Source organism: Amblyraja radiata, chromosome 28, assembly GCF_010909765.2.
Source record: "Amblyraja radiata isolate CabotCenter1 chromosome 28, sAmbRad1.1.pri, whole genome shotgun sequence".
NCBI classification, from domain to species: domain Eukaryota; kingdom Metazoa; phylum Chordata; class Chondrichthyes; order Rajiformes; family Rajidae; genus Amblyraja; species Amblyraja radiata.
Genome location: NC_045983.1, coordinates 17,652,707 through 17,674,801, shown reverse-complemented (window position 1 = coordinate 17,674,801; position 22,095 = coordinate 17,652,707). Strand labels below are relative to the sequence as shown.

Here is a 22,095-nt window from a genome sequence, read left to right as displayed (position 1 = left end):
ATAATCACAATACTTTATTAGCCAAATATGTTTTGCAACATACGAGGAATTTGATTTACCGTACAGTTACCAATAACAAGCAACTGAGCACACAAGCTACATTTTAACAAAACATCCACCACAGTGACTCCTCCACGTTCCTCACTGTGAGGGAAGACAAAAAAAAGTTCAATCTCATCTCTTCTTTGTTCTTCGCGTTCGGGGGGCCTCGAGCCTTCCGTTGACGGGGCGATCTTGGCTCCCGTAGCCGGCGGTCAGGCCCTCCGCGTCTGGGCTATCAAGTTCCTGAACCGGGGGGAGGGAAGAACCTCAGCTCCCCTGCACCAGGCGATCGGACCCCGGGTTGGGGCTAGTCAAACCTCTTGCGACTTGAGCTTCCCGACATGGGTCTTAATCCAAGACTGCGAGCTCCTCGATGGTGAAATTCGCAGGCCGCGGTTGGAGCATCAATCCCAGGCAAGGGATTGGCTCCGGTGGCAAGTCCACATCCCTGCAGTGGGGCTCAGTCAGTCTAGAGCAAGGTCTCCAGCTCCATGATGTTCGGCCGCAGAGCGACCGGAGATACGATCCAGAAAACAATCGCATCTCCAGAAAGCTAAGAGATTGAGAAAAAATTTCCCCCAACCCCCTCCCCCACCGCCCATAAAACGAAAAATAGCCCCAAAAAAAAGACGAAAAGACAGACAGATTGTTGGTGAGGGTGCCACCATGCAGCACACCCTGGTGGTATCGATATTGAAGCAATCTCAGCAATGTGGTATTGTTAGTGGGCTTAACAATGCAGCTACCTCAAGAATGTTTCATCAGATGAGCACTCTACAATTAGAGAACATGGCCTCAGGATAAATGGGTTAATTGCTCAAGATTCCGATGAAATTTCTCCCCAGGACGATGGATCTTTAGAATAGTGCCCTGGAGAGCCACGAATAAAGTCACTGAGTATATTCCAGGCTGAGATATAGATTTTTGGACTAAAGGGGAAATTGAGGATTAGAGATCAGAAAGCAAAGTGGAATAAACGCCAAAGACCAGAATTAGCTACGGTCTTGCTGAATAGCAGAAGCAGCAGCTTTAACCAGCTGCTTGGGGCAAGAATCAGACACAAAACAAAAGCAAACAATTTTCCAGAGGATTTAAATGAATGGGTTGCTTTGCATCACCAGCAATTTATCAGATAATGTATTTGAAATAGAAGGGAAAAATCACAGGATGCAAGTATTGCATATGCCAACTTCAGAGATTCTCTGTAGGTGTACATTTATTTGCACTTGCAATGAAATGCATGGTAGCAGAATAATCTTCAGTGGAAGTTTATAAAACAATGTTGGAGAAATAATGCTTGTAATTTAATGACAATTTTACATCTGCTATGACGATTGAGTTTTAAAAATAGATAGCAAACAGACATAGCAGCAACCAACACTAAGCAACCACACGTGTTGGAGGTTTGAAACAGGCTGGAGGAGTTTTCCTCATTCCATACATATCGATATAACCAATTATTTGCTTCGGCTCTTCACAAAGTCCTCGCCTTTCTTTATGGAAGCCTTCAGTTCACCCATAGCTTCTGCTACAAGCTTTTCTTCAAAGGCAGATAGTTTACCCAGCCCAAGGTTCTTCTCTATGCCACTTTTCTAAGGAAAAATAAAAGTGAAATACACCAACTTCAGACATTTTCTGAAAGCCAATTCAGAGCACACTATTGATCTGGGTAAAAAGAGACCAGAAGTGGAGAATTCCAAGTTACAAGGTCACAGATTATTTCTAAAGAAACCAACCTCAGCTCAAACAGCTGATCCCATTATTGCTGCGAAAAGGATGGTGGGATTTTGAAAATAGAGAAAGGTGAGGAAGCTTCAAAGTTACAATGACTAATTTGATCCCTGCATAAGAGGGCAGAGCTGAATTCAACTGCAATTCCCTATAGTGACAGTACATATCACCCACTTTCACACGAGAGAGGACTCTTGGGAAGGGTCGGTGACATAGAAACATACAAAATAGGTGCAGGAGTAGGCCATTCGGCCCTTCGAGCCTGCACTGCCATTCAATATGATCATGGCTGATCATCCAACTCAGTATCCTGTACCTGCCTTCTCTCCATACCCCCTGATCCCTTTAGCCACAAGGGCCACATCTAACTCCCTCTTAAATATAGCCAATGAACTGGCCTCAACTACCTTCTGTGGCAGAGAATTCCAGAGATTCACCATTCTCTGTGTGAAAAATGTTTTCCTCATCTCGGTCCTAAAAGATTTCCCCCTTATCCTTAAACTGTGACCCCTTGTTCTGGACTTCCCCAACATCGGGAACAATCTTCCTGCATCTAGCCTTTCTTCATATGAAAATCCTGACATCCCAGGAATCAGTCTGGTGAACCTTCTCTGTACTCCCTCTATGGCAAGACTGTACCTTGCCAAGATCCAACATTTCAGTTCAGGATGTATCGTTAGGGACAAGGGATATGGGGAGAAGGCAGGAACGGAGTACTGACTGTGTATAATCAGCCATGATCACGTTGAATGGCAGTGCTGGCTCGAGGGGCCAAATGGTCTACTCCTGCACCTATTGTCTATTGAACACTAATGGAATTAGTATAGACAAGGGTTATAGCTTTTATTTTTAATGCTGAGAGAGCTAAACACAAAGTGCTCAAGAAACCAAGCAAGTCAGGCAATATTAGTGAGGAGGGAAAGGACAGGGTCAAGGCTGCTCTTCGGACTGATTGTACTGGGTGGGGGCGGGGGGGAAGGAATGCAGGGAGAGGTTCGGGCAAGATAAACCAGACCCGCTGAGTTATTCAACTACTTTATTTTTGTTTATAAGCCACATCTGCAATTCATGGGTATTTTAAGGATTAGCCACTTGCAACTTATAATTGGGGGAGGAAACATTTGAAAGCTGAACAATCTGCCCAGATTGAAAGTGAACAACTCACCCCAAGTAGTAAAGGTGTGGCGAAGTATGGAGATTCAGTTTCTTCAGACCGGACAAATGCACATTCCACCACTCCTTCTTTACCATTCATAGCATCCAAGAGTGAGAAGACAAATCTGGCGCCAGCATAAGCCATTGAGAGGGTGGCAGAACCTAAATAGCCAGACAGAAAAGTCAGAAACTGCATTGAATATCCACAATGCATATTCATTTAACAGGGACTTTCGGCAAGAACTGAACACAAATCCATTTCCTAGTTAAATATAGAACAAGAATGGAAAAAATGTTCAAACAGCAACAGCATTAGTAAATCAAATTTCACAGTCCCTTATGAGAGGGAGCTTCTGTTGGTTATATAACAGGTGGAGATTTGAAGGACAGCATGTTGGACAGCTACTCTAAATCTACAAGTGAACCCATTTGACATGCACTTCTCACATTCCCAGCTACTGATGTTTCAAATCTTGGTGAATTGAAGCACTATTACTGCTGGCAAAGATTATAACACATTACTATCAAACCTCAGCCCTTCAGGCACCAACCCCAAATTATGGTAGCACATGTGCAGATAAATAAATCATCTCAAAGTCATAGTCAGAGCTACACAGTACAGAATCAGACCCTTCAGCCCAACTCATCCATACCAACCAAGTTGCCCAACAGTTGACTAATGCAACCTGACCCATATCCCTCCAAGCCTTTCCTGTTCACATACCTGTCCAAGTGGCACCAACAACCATCTCTACCCATGTTGCCACTTTCACAGAACTATGTACTTGGACCCCAAGGTCTGTTCTCGACATCACTCCCCAGGTATCAAAATGCATCAACTTGCATTTAATCAAATTACTTTTCCAAGCCCATTGGCCCAGTTGATCAAGATCCTGTAGCAATCTTAGATAACCCTTTTCAATGTCCACTATGCCACCAATTTAAATGCCATCTGCAAAATTACAAACACACCAGCCACATTAACATCCAAATCCTAAAATAACAATCAACTGTAGACAACACCAATTCCGATGGCATACCAGTTATTACTGGCCTTCAGTCTGACAAAACAACCCTCCATCACCACTTTGTCGCCTATGACAAGGAGAGAGAAGCCAAAAGGTGTAGAATCAGGCAAACCATTAACAATATAAGTAGAGAGCAAGGTTATAGAGCCTTCAGTAAACTAATTGGAATTCAGTTCAGTAAACTAATTAAGGAAGAAACCATTGTAAACAGCACACGCTACTGAATTGATGCTTGCGTGGCACCCAATATGATTGACATTTGTTTGAGGAGTCATTATCTGACCGAACCTTGCATGTAATTCAGCTGTATTCAACCGTGGGCGGCCATGGTGGCACAGCTGTAGAGTTGCTGCCTTACAACGCGTGCGGCGCTGGAGACCCAGGTTCAATCCCGACTACGGGTGTTGTCTGTACGGTTTGTATGTTCTCCCTGTGACCTGCGTGGGTTCTCTCTGAGATCTTCGGTTTCCTCCCACACTCCAAAGAGGTACAGGTCTGTAGGTTAATTGGCTTGGTAAATGTAAAAATAGACCCTAGTGTGTGTAGGAGTGTTAATGCGCGGGGATCGGTGGGTCGGAGAGCCTGTCTCCGCACGGTACCTCTAAACTAAACAACCCATTAACAAAGGAAGCCTGATCAAAAAAGGTAGAAACTGAGAAATTATGAACCTACAGTGGATACCAGGCAGAGGATATTTTATAAAAATGGTAAATAAACCTGCTCCAGCCTTGGCCTTGACCACCTCTGTGCCAGCATCTTGAATTCTTCCTGTCAAAGCCTGCAACTTATCCTGAGGGATTTCCACTTTAGGATTGCACTGAAATCAAAACAGAAATTGAAGTTAGCATACAAATGCTCATTTTTAGATGTACAGGGTCAATTGTAAATAACCCATGAAATATATATTTAACTGCAAAAAAAAACCCAGCAAACTTATTTGTCTGTCTTCAGATGGTCAGAAATACATTTTCTTGGTTCATCATTAAAAAGAAAAAAAAATCCTACATTACAGGATACAGCAGAGCTACCAATATGAGAGAAGGGGTTCAAACAATCAGTAGATGCATGAGGGAATGGAGGATTTTTTTTCCCACCAAAATAATGGTGTTCTGAAATTCACTGCTTTAGTGTGCAGTGGAGCCAGGTAACCTTATCTATTTAAAAGGCTCTGGACAAATACCTGAAGCATTGCAACTTGCGAGTAATGGCAAGAGCTGGGAAACATTTGTTCGACATTTGACTGGCAGACGCAGTGGGCCAAATAGCTTCGTCCTGATGTGACAATTCTACAATTACAAATGGCAATGCTAATAATTTACAAAGGACTATTTCACAGCAAAGAGGGAACGACAACAGCTTACATAACCTGCTTGTGAAGAATCTACAAACAGACACGATTAACCCATACCAATGTTTCTCGATAACAGGAGAAGCATTTCTCCAATAAATGCAGTCATATGGAATAGGAGTAGAATTAGGCCATTCAGCCCATCAAGTCTACTCCGCCATTCAATCATGGCTGATCTATCTCTCTCCTAACCCCATTCTCCTGCCTTCTCCGTGTAACCTTTGACACCCTTACTAATCAAGAACATATCAATCTCTGCTTTAAAAATATGCAATAACTTGGTCACCACCATTGTCTATGGCAATGAATTCCACAGATTCACCACCCTCTGATTAAAGAAATTTCTCTTCTGGATTCTGGACAATGATGTAGCTTTCAACAGTGGGAAATTAAGACTTAGTATTTCTTATATACAGAACCGCGGCACACCTAGTAGCAGAATCATCTACCGTTTTGTCTTTATCAAGCCTATGTACCTGAGAGATCAGAGGGATGATGGTCTTTCCAGCATGGCCTCCAATCACTGGTACAGACACACGTGCGGGGTCAAGGCCCTGCAAAACAAATAGAATGCAAAGTTCCATGAAAGAGGCAGGAACAATTGTCCAGTAACCGTTAAGTCTTGTAGTCAGGAGTCCATTGGCTGAATTGAACTTAATGTGCACTTCTTGGAGAACGTCGACTATCACCCAATTATTCCAATCTGCAAGGAAAATCTCAGCATTCTTAATTGTCTTCTTTACAAAGAATTGAACCACCAAGAAAGCATCCTGTAACTTGGTAAACAGATATTTAACCCTTAAAAGTAATAGAAAAAAGTACATGCATAACAATTTCAGATCATGTATTGAACGAACAGCATACTTTTTGATTTTTGGCTGATGACAATACATTTAAAAAAGCTGAGCACGAGAAATCGGACAGACAAAGCTCACCAGCCTTTTAAATAATACAAATTTGTATTATTTGTCTCCAAATTTTCAAAAGTACATTCCTTTCAGTCAGGGCTAACTTGCCCTTTTTGAAACCCAAATGTTTTGGGGACTTGACTGCAAAAAAACTATTCTGTCTTCCTTGTACATTAGTCATTAACTTTGAATCCAGTCCACGTTTAGAAATTGATTTATTGGAAAAACTGATTTTCAATTTTTTCATTCTAGTTGTTATTTTTAATTGCAGAAGATTTCTAAATTTGATTCTCACTTCAAACTTGGCGCATTTTACCCAAACAAGGTGGGTTATTTTTCAACTGTGTAAAAGTCAGAAGAAGTTTGGACGTACTTTATTGTTTTTCATCAACAATAAAGAATTTATTAATCAAAGGACTGTTTTGAAGATTTATCTGTGAAGAAGCTCTGAAGGTCTCTGACAGAGAGCTCGCATGCGTATAACGACATTCCCCTTAACCATGCAGTCCACTTAGCGGCTAGCGGGAGTAATCTCTTGAACAATATAAAAATCTGCCGCTACAAATATAACAACTTATTTATTATGTAAGCAACTTCAGTTAAAATTAGATACTCATCCGAAACCAAACCCAACATGGATCACAAAACCAATAAATAATGAAATAGAATAGTCTATTACAAAAGTAAAGTAGAATAAGAAACCACCATTTTGATTATGGAATCTAATGTATTATTCAATGTATTCAGTTCCCCCCAAACACTGCAGCAGAAGATTTGATACATGACACTGCATTAGCTGTTTATGTACCCCAATCATTATTCAACTGCAATATGGATTAGTACCAGGTCTTTTCAAAGTTCTGTCTTTCCCAAAATTATTTGTGCAAAGGAAAAGGATAAAGTAACACTGATTCATGTCAAAGGATTCACAATTAAAATAGCCACAAATAGGACTATGACCAAGGTGTAGACCATTCAATTTCATGTTCACCTTAAGCTCAGCAATAAAGGTGTTGGCTCTGACGACATCCAATGTTGACACACCAAAGATTTTGTTAGGGTTGTATACTCCATGTTTCTTGAAGATTTCTGATGTAATTGGTATTGTGGAGTTCACCTTGAAAAAAAATTACAGATGACAATATCAGAACAAGAGAGAATATCAAAACAAACTGTTTTGTACAAATTCTGTAAAATGTTGTGCTTCCCTAGAAGGGTCTGTATACTTTGTAGATTGGCATTTATTCTGAAATGTTTCCTTTCTGTAATACCATTAAAGACCAAACTACAATTCAATTGGTACAAAAACTCATTACTCAAAAAAAACAAAAACTCATTACTCAAAAAAAACAAAAACTTACAAGTTCCAGTCATGCAAGCGCAACTCGAAGGATATTTGAGGCAGCCATTTCTTGCTCATACAAGACGCATATTAGGCCAATCCTAAAATGCAAAGGTTGCCCAATCACTTATGGCTAAACACGTTGAGTGCATTCTTTGGTTTAGAAAGGCGATCTTACTTAAATTTGCAAGATTTAAAAGGGGGAATGTCAATGTAGATGTTTACATTTTTCTGCTAATGGGAGCATTTCAATCCAGGGGATGATCATTTAAAACTTAGGTGCATCAGAATCTCTTCTTGCAGAGGGTAGTTAACTTCTGGGATCCTTTACCCAAGCAGGGTTGGAGGTTAGAACATTGGGGGTATTCCTTACTCAGAAAACTGAGTACAAGATGCATCTCGTCACTGCTAATCTCTGCATCCTTAGTCTGGTATCTCAATAAATTGAATTGTTGCTCCTGATATAATCACATCAATGCTATTTATCAGTACTCAGTGTCCAGTATTTTCCAAAACAAGGCAAAACTGTTTTTAAAAAACCCTTTAAACATAGAAAATAGGTGCAGAAGGCAGCCATTCGAGCCACCACCACTTTAGGCAGTATTTTGCAATATTGTTGGAGGCAACCACATAAAACAGTTTTCCACAGCATATTTAAATAACTTAGGACCAAGAGCAGACAAGTTGACCTCTTCTGCCTGTTCCACCATTAAACAAGGCTATTTTCCACCTTAAAATATTTTCCTCTCTCAATTCTGTAAATATCCTGAAATCAATTTCAGTTTTTAAATGTAACCATCACAGCCTTCCAAGGTGGAGAATGACAAAGATTTCCAGCTCTGTAGATGACTGTGCCACAAATATGTGTCAAATTGGCACTTGTCTACGACAGGCATTACCAGCTTATAGAACTCACTTACAGGGTTGGCGATGACGCAAATCATTGCCTCTGGACAATGCCGGGCACAAGCTTCTGTTAGATCTGCAACTATTGAAGCATTTGTGGTAAACAGATCATCTCGAGTCATGCCTGAAATCAGAAGTAATTTTAATATTTACACTATATCCACACAATTGCACTCTTATGATCATAAATACAAGCTGTAAATAAATCCCTCCATATTTCCCAGCTCCACACATGAACTTATTTTTTCATATTTGAGTGATAATGTATGCAACTTATTCGAAACGCGTTTTAACAGTGTGCAAGCTTAACAGCAGCAATGGCATGAGAAAATGTGTGTTTATATTTCAACTCAAGATATGCTTCTGTGATAAAAACAAGAAACTTTTACTCATCATTTATAAGTAACCCAATCAAATATGCTTTCCATCTCAGTTATCTGCAATGCTTTGTTGGGAATGCTCTTGTTTGTGAAATAGATTGAAACTTAAATCACTAAACTAATCTTGGACACAAATGTAGATTGGTTGGTTGGCAGGTTTCCAGACAACACCAAAATTAGAGGAGACAAGAGTGTTTTATTGTCATGTGCCCCAGATAGAACAATTACATTCTTACTTACTGCAGCACAACAGAATATGTAAACATTGTACACTAAACAATAAAAGAGTCAGGAAGTCACATTGTAGCCTTATAGAACTTTGATTAGTACACATGTGCCGTTTTGCTTGCCCCATTACAATAAGGTTCTGGAGGCTCTTGAGATGGTGCAGCAGAGACTTCCCAAAATGCTGCCTGGATTGGAGGGTTTAAGCTATCATGAGAAGTTAGATAAACTTGAATTGTTTTCTCGATGCGTCAGTCTAAGGAGAGATCTGATGAAAATATATACAATTATGAGAAGCATAAATAGGGTAGAAACTGAGATCTTTTTTCCAGGGTGGTAATGTTAAAGGAGATGTGCAGGGAAACCCCCCCCCCCCACCCCCCAATAAGAGGGAGTAGCAGAGGAGTAGAAAGGCACTGCCAGGAATGATGGCGGAGGCAGATTTGAAAGGGGCATTTTAAGAAGTTTTTAGATGGGCACATGAAAATGCAGAGAATGGATGACATACAGGAAGAGATTAGTTTAACTTGCATCATGTTTGGCATGGACATTGTGAGCAGTATGGCCTGTCCCTGTTCCATTACACGAAACCAGAAAAACTGATGAAAATTACATTACTTGGGTTGAGGTTGCGATACAAGCAAAAACTAAATAAAGTATTCTTTAGAAGAAGAGATTTCTTTATTACAGCAAAAATTTTAAAAAGTTTCAATAAAATGCAAGTTGGTGCCTTTATGAAAGAACATTTGATTAGTACAGGTGTCAGGGATTATGGGAGAAGGTAGGAGAATGGGAGAGATAGATTAAATCGCAGAGTAGACTTGATGGGCCAAATGGCCTAAATATGCTCCTATCGCTTATGACCTTATGAACAGAACACCAGAAACAAATCAGAAATAAATCACTCTGCGACTCACACACGGTATAATTCATCAAGATTATATCTAATTTATTTAAGAACCACCTTTTCTGTACTCAACACCATAGATCCTCAAATCTCTTAATATCTTAAACGTCTCAATGTTGGCCTGAACACTCATGTGAACCTACACTGTTGCTTTGCAAAGAGAATTCCAAAGCTCCATTTCCTATTCAAAGAAATTTCCTCTCTTCTGTGCGGGATGACTGTCCCCTAGCTCTAGACACAACCAAATGGAAACAACTTCACATTTCAACAAGATCACAAACTTGAGAGAGCAGACCTAACCTGCTGAACCCCCCCCTCATTCAACAACAGCACCATCTCAGAAGCAAGTTTGACAAAACTTTACTGCACTACTCAATTGAAAGTACATCCTATCCTCAAAAGGAGGACGAGATCTACAGACAATATTCCAGATTTGATCTCACCAAGTTCTATACAAGTCTCTACTCTTGCATCCCTATCCTCTTTTAATAAAAGCCTTCATAATTGAGTAAATATCAAGCAGGACACATCCCACCCTGCCAACCACCTTTTTACTCTGCTACCCTCTGGGAGGCGATTCAGGACTACCCATGTGCAATAAAAGGGCTAAATTCCAACAGAGAATGCTGGGGAAGCAAAATGTAATTCCAAGAAATGCCGCCAAATTCTTTTAAATTCCTATAAATTCTTTTAAAATACCTATTTATTTTTTACTAATAAGTGTACATATGTGTTAATGGTTGTCGTGTTTGTATTTTTTTAACCGGAGGAGATGTAATGGAATTTTGTTGCACAGTATTGTGCAATGACAATAAACGTATTCATTCATTCATTCATTCATTCATAAAGCTATAGTACGACTTTTGATAAAGTCCCTCATAGTAGACTGATCCAGAAGACCAAGATGCATGGGATTGATGGCGACTTGGTCGTACGGATGCAGAACTGATTTATTCATGAAGACAGGAGGGTTGTAGTGGAAGGAAGCTATACTGGCTGGAGGGCTGCAACATCAAAATTGGAGGCTTTGCAGACACCGAGGAAGACAATAAAATATGATATTCTGAAATGATTTTAAAGTATCACCACACTCAAAATAGTCATTCAAAAGTACTCAGTTATGATGAAGGCCCATCACTCTGAAGGGTTGGCCATTTGCTTCTCCCACAGATGCTGCCTAACCTGGGTGTTTATAACTCCTCTGCTTTACATTTATAATTTCTAGTATTTTGATTTTCCCTCTCCCTCCCTAACAGAATGCTGTGTGACCCATATAATTACATATTTGCTTTTAACAAGCCATTTCAAAGCAGGGACGTATTGTCAAGGTTTGACGTGTCTTTTCAAGCAAGTTGAGATTTAATCAACAACGTATTGCTCCAGGATTTACGTACATACCAGGTTTCCTCGGTACTCCAGCAGGAATAACCACCAATTCACATCCTTTTAAAGCATCAGGCAGCTGCTCAGCACCCATAAAGCCTGAGCAAAAACAACATTTCTGTTTTAATAGGGAGAAACACATTTACAAAGAATTGCAATTACATTGAATAAGTTATAGTCATTAAACTCTGCAAGGTACTCCACAATTCCTTTTCTTTGAAATGTAACTACCATTGCATTGTAGGTAATGAACCAGGCAATTTGCATTGGCAAGTCTCTCAAACAGTTAAATAAGAGAACTAGGATGTCGTAAAATTAGTACAGGCCATCCTCAGGCTATGGATGAGTTCTATTTCAACACAATTCGGGGAAGAAAAAAACCCAAAAATCACTTGATATGGAAGCATTATTTACACAGCACTGTAATGAATGGTGTTGTGAGGGCCAATTAATGTGAACATTTATACGTTGGCTACCCGTAGCCTAGATATAATGGCTGAGCCAGGATGTCCCATGCTAAGTGGCTGGTTTCACTGGGCTGAAATTGTCAATGGATGGTATGTTTAAAGAACACCATTACACAAGTATCAATAGAAATAATTGCTTGTCAATTTTCAAAGCAACCTGGATAGTTTCCACTAGTGGGAGAGTCGAGGACTAGAGCTCATAGCCTCAGAATTAAAGGACGCTCCTTTAGGAAGGAGATGAGGAGGAATTTCTTTAGTCAGAGAGTGGTGAATCTGTGGAATTCTGCCACAGAAGGCTGTGGATGGCCAAGTCAATGGATATTTTTAAAGCAGAGGTAACTTCTTGTATGAGCGTCAGGGGGTTATGGGGAGAAGCCAGGAGAATGGGGTTGAGGTGATGAAGCTGAATTTTAGTTAAAATATAAGAAGATATTAAAATAGGTTTCTGGGCTAGTTTGCAGCTTATATTTAGTCTCAAATTAGGCTTGCCTCAGGTTGCTGTGTGTGAGATAATAAATCCTATAACATTGTCTCCCAAGTGACAAGCAGAGAGGAGAAGCTAGAGAGATCTCTTTGAAGTAAGATGCCATAAACCAAATGGCCAATGTTATGGGGGAGGAGGCGAGAAAGGAAGAGAGAAACAGCTAGTCATATCTGTGAAGTAAGATGCCATAAACCAAATGGCCTATGTTTATGAAGGACCAAATGACAGAGCTAGGGTGATCTCTGTGAAGATAAAATGGCCTTATCCAAATAGCCAATGTTTATGAAGGATGAGAGAGGAACAGGGAAGTGGAAAGATAAAATGTCGTAAACCAAATGGCCAATGTTATCTTGTACTATGTAAACAAAAGACCTTTGATGTGATGCATTTTGTGGAAACCCTTTCCTGTACCTCTGACCATGACTAATGTCTGAAATGTGCTAAGGGGACAAAAAAACCCTATTTAAGGCAATGTAATTCTGTTGTTCGGAGAAGGTGAACGGAGGACGGTCAAGTGTCTGTAATGGTCACTTGACTGGAGTCCTCCCTCCTTCCATCGGCCGATGTTAAGTAAAGTTTTGATCTGGTCTACCAAACAGTTTGTGTGGTGTCTGTTTATTAAGAAGCGAACCTGGTTTAGTAGTTAAGAAAGTAGCTTTTTCATTGGCGTAGTTATGCAGGCCTCGCTGGGACCACATCAACAGCTGACTGTGCAAGAGGTTGCAGAGGTTGCCGGGATTGGAAGGGAGATAACTGAGCTCTATCGGCCCCCTTGTCAGACCGACTCCCTAGAAACTCCCGGGAACATCTGTGATCCTTCATCAGACATTGAATTGGTTCCCTGCCGAGGTTCTTAGAAACAGACAAAGGTAAGACCAGTTGGGCTTTATATGGTTTTTTTTTTAAGAAGGGATTGTGTTATGTATTTTTAAGACAGAATTGTGTATGTATTTTTAAGAAGGAATTGTGTATATTTTTAAGAAGGACTTGAGCGGTTTCTCTTTCTCTCTCTCTTTGTTTTTTTTTCTCTCTCTCTACTAAGGGCTCATCGGCCTCGTTGAGACATCCGTGATTTGTCGGGTTGAGATACGGGGGTTGAGGTTTGCGTCTGGCTTATTGAGACATCCGAAGAGTTGTCGGATTGAGAAATAAGTGGCGTTGTATATTAAAGAGTTAAGAAGTCTGCCAGGTTGAGAAACGGGGGTCACGGATAGCCGGTCTGCTTCGTTGAGACACTTGGGGCTTATTTTAAGAGTTAAGGAGTCTGCCAGGTTGAGAAACGGGGGTCACGGATAGCGGGTCTGCTTCGTTGAGACACTTGGGGCTTATTTTAAGGGATAAAACGTCTGCCAGGTTGAGAAACGGGGGTCTTGGTTAGCGAGTCGGCTTCGTTGAGACACTTGGGTCGTATATTAAAGAGTTAAAAAGTCAGCCAAATTGAGAAACTGGGGTCTCGAGTAGCGAGTCGGCCTGGTTGATATATTTGGAACGATTCGGAATTAAGAAGTCTGTTTTCTCTTTCTCTTCCTCTTTCTTTCTATCTATCTATGGGGAATGCTCTGGATAACAGTCCAACATATGTGTTATTTGAATCCTAGGTATAATAAGAAATGTAGAATGTTAAGTTACAAGTTGACCAAATGGTTAATGGATGAAGCCTGGCCAGTAGGGGGAACATGGAATGTAGAGATGTTGATATGGGAAAGGAAGACAGGAAAGAAATGGAAGAAAGGAATTAAAACATGGAAAGCAGGAACAGAGGAGAAGCATGAGGAAAGTAGAATTCGAAGTTAGATGGATACTGTATGTAAGAAGGGTATAGAGTTAAGAAACAAGGAAAGCACTAGGAAAGGATGGAACGTATTGCAACTAGAATGCCAGTGGGCAGAGGAACAAGAGGAAATAATTAAAAGACAGACAGGAGGTGAGAAACAGGTGATGGTTAGTAAAAAATAAACCCAGTACTGGTAAATCCTCTGGAGGAGACTTCATGTCTGGCACGACGACCCTATTTGGTAATGAAGATGAGGAGTTAGATAATTTTGGGAGATGTCCACATGTCCACCTATGCCCTACCAGTAGCAATGGCATCTTTACCTGGGACAGTTCCGTCAGTAACATCCCTATACCTTGAAGTTCTGACCTTACAAAGCTCCCCAGGATTGGGAGCACGGGAATGCCTTTCTTTGCGTAATTTGTTTAACGCATTGATGCTACCAGAACAGCTGGTCATTGTTAAATGTACTGCACACACTGGTGCTGGGGACCCTATAGCAAAAGGCAATGAGTTGCCGATAGTGTATCCAAACAGGCAGCCTGTACATCCAAATGTGTAGTGACAGCACGTAAACAGATGCTAGCAAATAGAACGGTCCTGCCAAACATGAAGGAGGTATGTACATTACAGAGGGACGCCTCTTATATATAATAACTATGGAAACAAGAGGGCTGTGCCATTGATTCAGCACACCCCGCTTGGACAAGTTGGTGTATTCGATACATTTTTACTCGTCTTACCCATGCTGGTAAGGAAGGAATGATAGGATAACAAAGGAAACGTGGTGGCAGGCCTCTGAATGTAAAATTTGCCAACAAAGTAATCCAGGCAAAGCAATTAAGATACCCTCAGGGGTGACGCCAATGCCATCACGATCGGTTGAATGCATACAGATTGATTTTATTGAAATGCCAAGGGCCCAGTGTTATAAATATTGCTTAGTGATTTTAGATTTATTTAGCAGGTGGATTGAAGCTCTACCAACCACTAATAATACTGCTGAAACTATGGTAACATTGTTGTTAAGAGAAGTTATTCCCAGGTTTGGCCTACCTAATGTCATAAGCTCAGACAATGGTCCTCATTATTGCCACTATTAATAAGGAAAAATGTGCACATTGTAATATTCGACTGCAATTTCACTGTGTACACCACCCACAGGCATCTGGGATGGTGGAAAGAGTCAATGGGGATTGCAAAACAAAATTACCCCGGAGGTAAATCCTTTTTCTGACAGGCAACTATGTTATAAAAAAAAATTGGGGATGAAGGAAAATTTGATGGACGGAAAAGTCACGGGGAGTCTGACTAATCATGATCTGGATCAATGTCCAATTAGGGTTAGGTAACCAGGATTTTGGTAAACAGAAATCTTGTCAGAAAAAGGGAAAGTAAATTACAAAGAGATGTCTTTGAAGATGAAATATTATATACTGCTGGTAAAACAATGTTTTTGTATATGTACTGCTTGTAAAACAATGTTTTTTATGTGGAATGTGTGAAATTCGAAGCAATGAGCAAAGTTGTGTGTCGCTTTAAGAAGTTTGTCCTTTAAAATGCAAATGGGACAGACAGTTTATGGTGTGCTCCGTTAAGAAACAGGCATGAATGGGGGGCGGAGCTATACTCGAATGATAAAATGTGTTGGTTGATTATAAATCTTTTGAACCAAGTTTAAAAAAAAAGACTCTTCCCGATTAAAGTGTTAAATGAGATTGGAAATGTCAAAATTACAGAGAAAAAGAAAATGTATTATTGATTACTGATTCTGAGTGGGAAAGATTGTTTTGATATGATAACAGAGGTTGTCTTTTAAAATGCAAATGAAGCAAGATTACTGTTTTCAAGCAAACAAAAAGATGTTGAAGCATGTGCTGTGTGAGGGAAATTAGGTAGATGAAAAATTGTCTTATGACTTACAAAAGGGGGTTTGAGGGAAGTAGATTGGGGAAGAGAACATATTTGGAGAATTGAATATTCAGGTGGAGAGAGCCTCTTCGGATATAATCGAATTAAAGAATAAATTCACAGGGAAGTGTTAGGAAGGAACTGGAGATGCTGAGAGATCAAAGGAAGACAAAAGTGCTGGAGAAACTCAGCTGGGAACAAGATTGATACAGGAAAAGCTGCTGTGTCCACCCCCTGGAGAGTGGGGGGAAGCCACTTACAGGCCCTGGGCAATTAACTAATTATGTATGGATGGAAATTAACCCATGTCTTGCCAGATCTACATTCTCAGGATGGAGGAGCTTTGCTGGAAGCCATAAAAGCTATACGATGATGGTGCTGGGACAAGAAAAAATTGAGACTGTATTGAAAAGAACAACCAAGTGTTGCTAACAACATGAACTGCTGTAAAGATTGAAGATCATCGTCGCTGGATACATTTGATTGACTGTGAACAGTTTGTGGAAACAAGGACTATGGGCTATTGATGCACCCTTTATTCTGGGGTGGCCCAGCCCACATGGACTGAACTTTCTTCAGAATGGCAAACTTGCGGACTAACCCACATTTAAAGGATGGTACACACCTCCTTTTAAACAAGATTGAAGTCAAACATGACAAGCGCAGCAAATATACCCTGACTACAGACAGTAAGAGGTCTGCAAAGGCCAGTTAAATCTACCTGTTTTTGCCACAACCAAGGCACTGGTGTATTTCTAGGAAACAGTATATTTGTGACAAGGCATTGTTATGTTGCAAATGCAGTGCCACACAAGAGAAGCATGAACCAGTTACACCAGCACACGGGGAATTCCAAGCGAAGCCGAATAAAGGCTGAGCAATTTTTATGATCCTTTTCCTGTCCTATGGTAGTATCTTAGTGTCACGTCCGGGGGAGGTTGGTGGCCATTTAAAATGTTTGGAGGGACTTGTGGAACGATTGTCCACTATGAAATGATTGTGTTACTAGTGTACTATTAATTTGTCTGATGAGATGCTTATGGTTTTCGTATGTACTCAGCAAGGACTGTAGTTGTTATCAAAAATTTGATAAAAGGATGGAATGATGAAGCTGAATTTTAGTTAAAATATAAGAAGATATTAAAATAGGTTTCTGGGCTAGTTTGCAGCTTATATTTAGTCTCAAATTAGGCTTGCCTCAGGTTGCTGTGTGTGAGATAATAAATCCTATAACATTGTCTCCCAAGTGACAAGCAGAGAGGAGAAGCTAGAGAGATCTCTTTGAAGTAAGATGCCATAAACCAAATGGCCAATGTTATGGGGGAGGAGGCGAGAAAGGAAGAGAGAAACAGCTAGTCATATCTGTGAAGTAAGATGCCATAAACCAAATGGCCTATGTTTATGAAGGACCAAATGACAGAGCTAGGGTGATCTCTGTGAAGATAAAATGGCCTTATCCAAATAGCCAATGTTTATGAAGGATGAGAGAGGAACAGGGAAGTGGAAAGATAAAATGTCGTAAACCAAATGGCCAATGTTATCTTGTACTATGTAAACAAAAGACCTTTGATGTGATGCATTTTGTGGAAACCCTTTCCTGTACCTCTGACCATGACTAATGTCTGAAATGTGCTAAGGGGACAAAAAAACCCTATTTAAGGCAATGTAATTCTGTTGTTCGGAGAAGGTGAACGGAGGACGGTCAAGTGTCTGTAATGGTCACTTGACTGGAGTCCTCCCTCCTTCCATCGGCCGATGTTAAGTAAAGTTTTGATCTGGTCTACCAAACAGTTTGTGTGGTGTCTGTTTATTAAGAAGCGAACCTGGTTTAGTAGTTAAGAAAGTAGCTTTTTCAGAGGGAGAGATAGATCAGCCATGGTTGAATGGAGGAGACTTGATGGGCCAAATGGCCTATTTCTGCTCCTATCACTTATGACCTCTTTTAAAGCTGTACTCACCCGTTACTTTTGCCCTGGTCTCAATGTGACCGAGATCTGCTGCGACACCAGGCGTGTGAGCAATGTCATATAGCGAGAGCTCACTTACAAGAGGACTGTTCTTCAGTAGCAGAGAGAGAGGCTGTCCAATGCCACCTGATGCACCCAATACTGCCACCCTGGCATTGCTCTGCACGAAAGAAAATGTGAAATATTACAAGTTTGATTGCAAAAGCCCTTAGTAGAAATAAACTAGAAAATAAACTCTTCTATTTGTAAGCTAGCTTGTTATTTTCTAATGCAATTTATTTTAAATCACTTCTTACAACCATTCGACCTACAATGAACCTGGTTAATATTAAGATTACACAAGTACCGATTTCCCCCATAATTCCTCCAAATTTAATCTTGAAGTCACAGCTACATTTCACTTTCTAACAAAAGTCTTCAGTCTGAAGAAGGGTCTCGACCCAAAACATCACCCATTCCTTCTCTGCTGCCTGTCCCGCTGAGTTACTCCAGCATTGTGTCTATCTTCGATTTAAACCAGCATCTGCAGTTCTTTCCTACACCTCTCACTTTCTAACTTCAAGTTTTCTGCAAGGGTCATTGGTCAACCCATTACACTTCCTGTAGACTAGGATTCAACTCCCTTCCATTCTTTTCCTTTACTAGTCTCAGTGTCAATGAAAATGGCAACACAAACACTTACTGGCAATACTTCAACAGTCCATATTGCTACGTGGTATCCTTTTGAAATTTCTTGGCAATAAAGATACATCCCAGAATGTATAATGAAACACTGAAGCGAAATGAGAACCTAGCTACGCTTAGGTTGGTTGACGACATACCAAATTAAAAATGGTTGCATTGTACAAATTGATATGTTCACGAACGCCACAAAAATACTACATGGAAGCAAGTCACTTGTTCAGAAGTGTTAACACAATGAGCTACTGTCAATGTCCCACGCTCATCTTTTTCGCTTCATTTGCTACAACTACAATTTTAACTTGCTCCAAAACTTGAAGTGACCTCAGTTTCAATCGCTAACTTCAGTAGTGCATTCCATTTTCAACCCCACACGCACCTCAATACCAGGCTAGATTGAGGCAAAATTGAACATTCCCTTCCTGGAGGGTACAGCCTAAAGCACTCAATATTCCACTGTGACATTTAAATGTAAACTATACTAGTTCTATATGTATCTCAATTTTAGACTCTAAATTGCCAATAAGCTTAATGCAGTATTGCTAGTTAACAGATTTACATAATTCAAAGGATTACTCAAATTAAATACAGAAAATGAAACAATTATTCACTCCAGTTGGCTCCTCTGTGAAAGATGGAATACAGAGCAGCAAGGTGTACAGAGGAGGTTTATGAGAATGATCCCTGGGATGATTGGGCTAATATCTGAGGAGCGTTTGATGGTTCTTTTGATGAGCCTATACTTGCTGCAGTTTATGAAGATGAGGGGTGGGGGGGTGGTTGAAACCGCCTCAGAATAAAAGGACATAACTTTAGAATGGAGACGAGGAGGAATTTCTTTAGTCAGAGGGTGGTGAATAGCAGAATTCATTGCCGCAGACAGCTGTGGTGGCCAAGACATTGGGGATTTTTAACGCGGACCTGGTTGGTTCTTGATTGGTAAAGGCATCAAAGGTTACGGGGAGAAAACAGGAGAATGAGGTTGAAAGGGGAAAAAAAATAGATCAGCTATGATCAAATGGCAGAGTAGTTTTGATGGGCCGAATAACCTAATTCTGATCCTATGCCTTATGAATGTTACAGAAGGCAAAGAAAAAAGAGAATGCGTTAAAACTAAAAAAAAATCAAAATGCTTGAAATACTCAGCAGGTCCGGCAGCATATTTGAAAAGAGGACAGTTAACACTTCAGGCCAAAAGGCCTTTTGTCAAGAATGTGGAGTTGCAAAATGCAGAGGAGGCAGCCATGCCTGACCAGTCAGGCTTGGCATGTCTGATACTCCCAGGTTTTTTGGAGCGGGTGTGGGGGCAAGGGCAGCAAAAGCGTTATCAATATCATAGATGGACAAATGATGCAGACAGAAAATAACTAGTTCTCATTCCAACTCTGACCAATCAGTCTGCAGCCTCCTGTACTGTTACATTTAATTGGAACCTAAGGAGCAACTTTTTATCTATAGCATGCTGGCAGTGACAAGCATAGGTATACAAAATAACATTTCCAACAATAGGCACTCTGTTAATGCCATTCCAATAACCTTCGACAGCTAGCATTACTTTTGCAGGTCAAAGAACACTTTGGTTAAGGTCATACCAGTGCTATTGTGAGAGAGATCAGAAATGATCTTCTATCTGCTAATGTTTGACATGGTGCATAATGAACAGAATCTTTAAAATCAGGAAAGTTTGTTATCGAAAGGCATTTTAAAATTAAAGTCAGATGACAAAATGACGGTATCTTACACAATTAAGAGGCTTTTGTTTCAGAGTTCAGCATTTCCTGATTTTGTCTTTTTTTTAAATAACAAACCACATTGTCAGCCAATATTACTGCATCAATGAATTCCAGCCATGCCTGGAGTCCAGGTTAGTATACACATTTAAAAAAAATTTAAATTGGATGCTGGTCCAAAAGTCAATTGTGGCAAAAATGCAGTGTATCGTATCCCAAAACGAGCACATTCTTTTGTGTGGGAACTGCAGATGCTGATTTAAACTGAAAATACACAAAAAGCTGGAGTAACTCAGCTGGTCAGACAGCATCTCTGGAGAAAAGAAATAGGTGACATTTCAGGTCAAGACCCTTCACTGAATCAAACAAGAGATATAGTAAGTTCTTTTCACAGATAAGTAAAATTTCTAGTTTTTCCTTGGTGTTGAATGTTGAATGTAGATCACATACTCAGTTGCAAAAGACAATATAGATAAACATTCCTCTGAGAGACAACTCAATTTGACAAACAATTACTAAATTTCATATGCATTATAGTAAAAACTGAAGTAGTAAATACACCCTGATAATGGTGTAATATGCAGCAATTTTTTTTAAATTTACAAACTAACATTAGACTCAATCTTAAAAGTCACAAGCAACTGGTTCAATGTAATGTTATCTGCAACAAGTGTTTGCCATTGCTTCTTTTAGCACTGGAACATTGGTCACTGGCCACTTCGCACCACTGGCCACTGTTCAACAGTATTACCATTAAACTCTGCAGCTCTCCTAAGAGTCTATCCTGCCTCCCTTTGACATGTTAAAAGTAAAAAGCAATGGAGTAAATGCAGATATGTTATACCAGTTAGGTAAAATCCAAGGGGGTAAAACTCAGTTTTAATGCCATGTATGGAAAAGGGGCAGGAAATGAGATGACAGTAGGTGAGACATCCATTATTGCCATTTCCCAAATAATCTGCATTGCTCACATTAGATCCTGGGTTTAACTGTGCAATACCAGATGAAGCAACAAGGACAGACTGCAGATACCAATTCCCAATTAGGCCGTGAATGGTATCTGAGACAGTAACCCGCTACGTTCAACTACACTGCCGAGCAACACCAACTTGCCTACAGCCGGCGAGACTAAGTGCCATTGAGGCAACAGTGTCTAGCAGAAGGTACACAAAATTGCTGGGGAAACTCAGCGGGTGCAGCAGCATCTATGGAGCGAAGGAAATAGGCGACGTTTCGGGCCGAAACCCTTCTCTTTTATGCAAACGCCTAGTTTCTCCATCTCCCCCGATCGGTGACCCCCAGGCCTTGATGCAGAGCCCGCCTGGCCTTCAGCTCTAACCACAGGGGGGGACTAAACTAACCAACCGATCAAGACTGGGGAAGAAGGCATTTAACGCTAATCCGTTTGGCGCTGCCTTGTACCTGTGAGGAGCTGGAGAAACTCTTGCCGAGCCCGGCGGCAACAGGCCTAACAACACGGGACAACATCTCAGGCCGATCTCCGAAGCGATGTGACTCGAACGACCTCCAGCAGCTAAAGGACTAAAGCGAGGACGGTGCTGCATCCTAACTTGCTCTCCCGGGCGCACAGCGACCAATCCGTTTCTTCCGTTTCCCCTTTCCCTCTCGCTGACTGGCTGGCTGGCGCCCCAGCGACGTCACGGAGGTCGTGCCCCGCACATCACGTTAGGATGCAGCGCAGAGCATGCGCACTCCGCAGTCAGTC

The 22,095-nt window shown here is 40.7% G+C and overlaps 1 protein-coding gene across 1 annotated transcript; it reads right to left on the bottom strand.

The window, feature by feature from the left end:
• mdh2 (malate dehydrogenase 2) lies at nt 1-21,948 on the bottom strand. Its single transcript, XM_033045955.1, has 9 exons — nt 21,792-21,948; nt 17,950-18,118; nt 11,371-11,454; nt 8,475-8,584; nt 7,204-7,329; nt 5,781-5,858; nt 4,674-4,773; nt 2,939-3,090; nt 1-1,634 (listed from the first exon to the last, which is right to left on the bottom strand). Exons 1-9 carry the CDS (start codon nt 21,855-21,857, stop codon nt 1,500-1,502), a joined length of 1,020 nt encoding a protein of 339 aa, XP_032901846.1. The 5' UTR covers nt 21,858-21,948; the 3' UTR covers nt 1-1,499.
• Nucleotides 21,949-22,095: the final 147 nt, after the last annotated feature.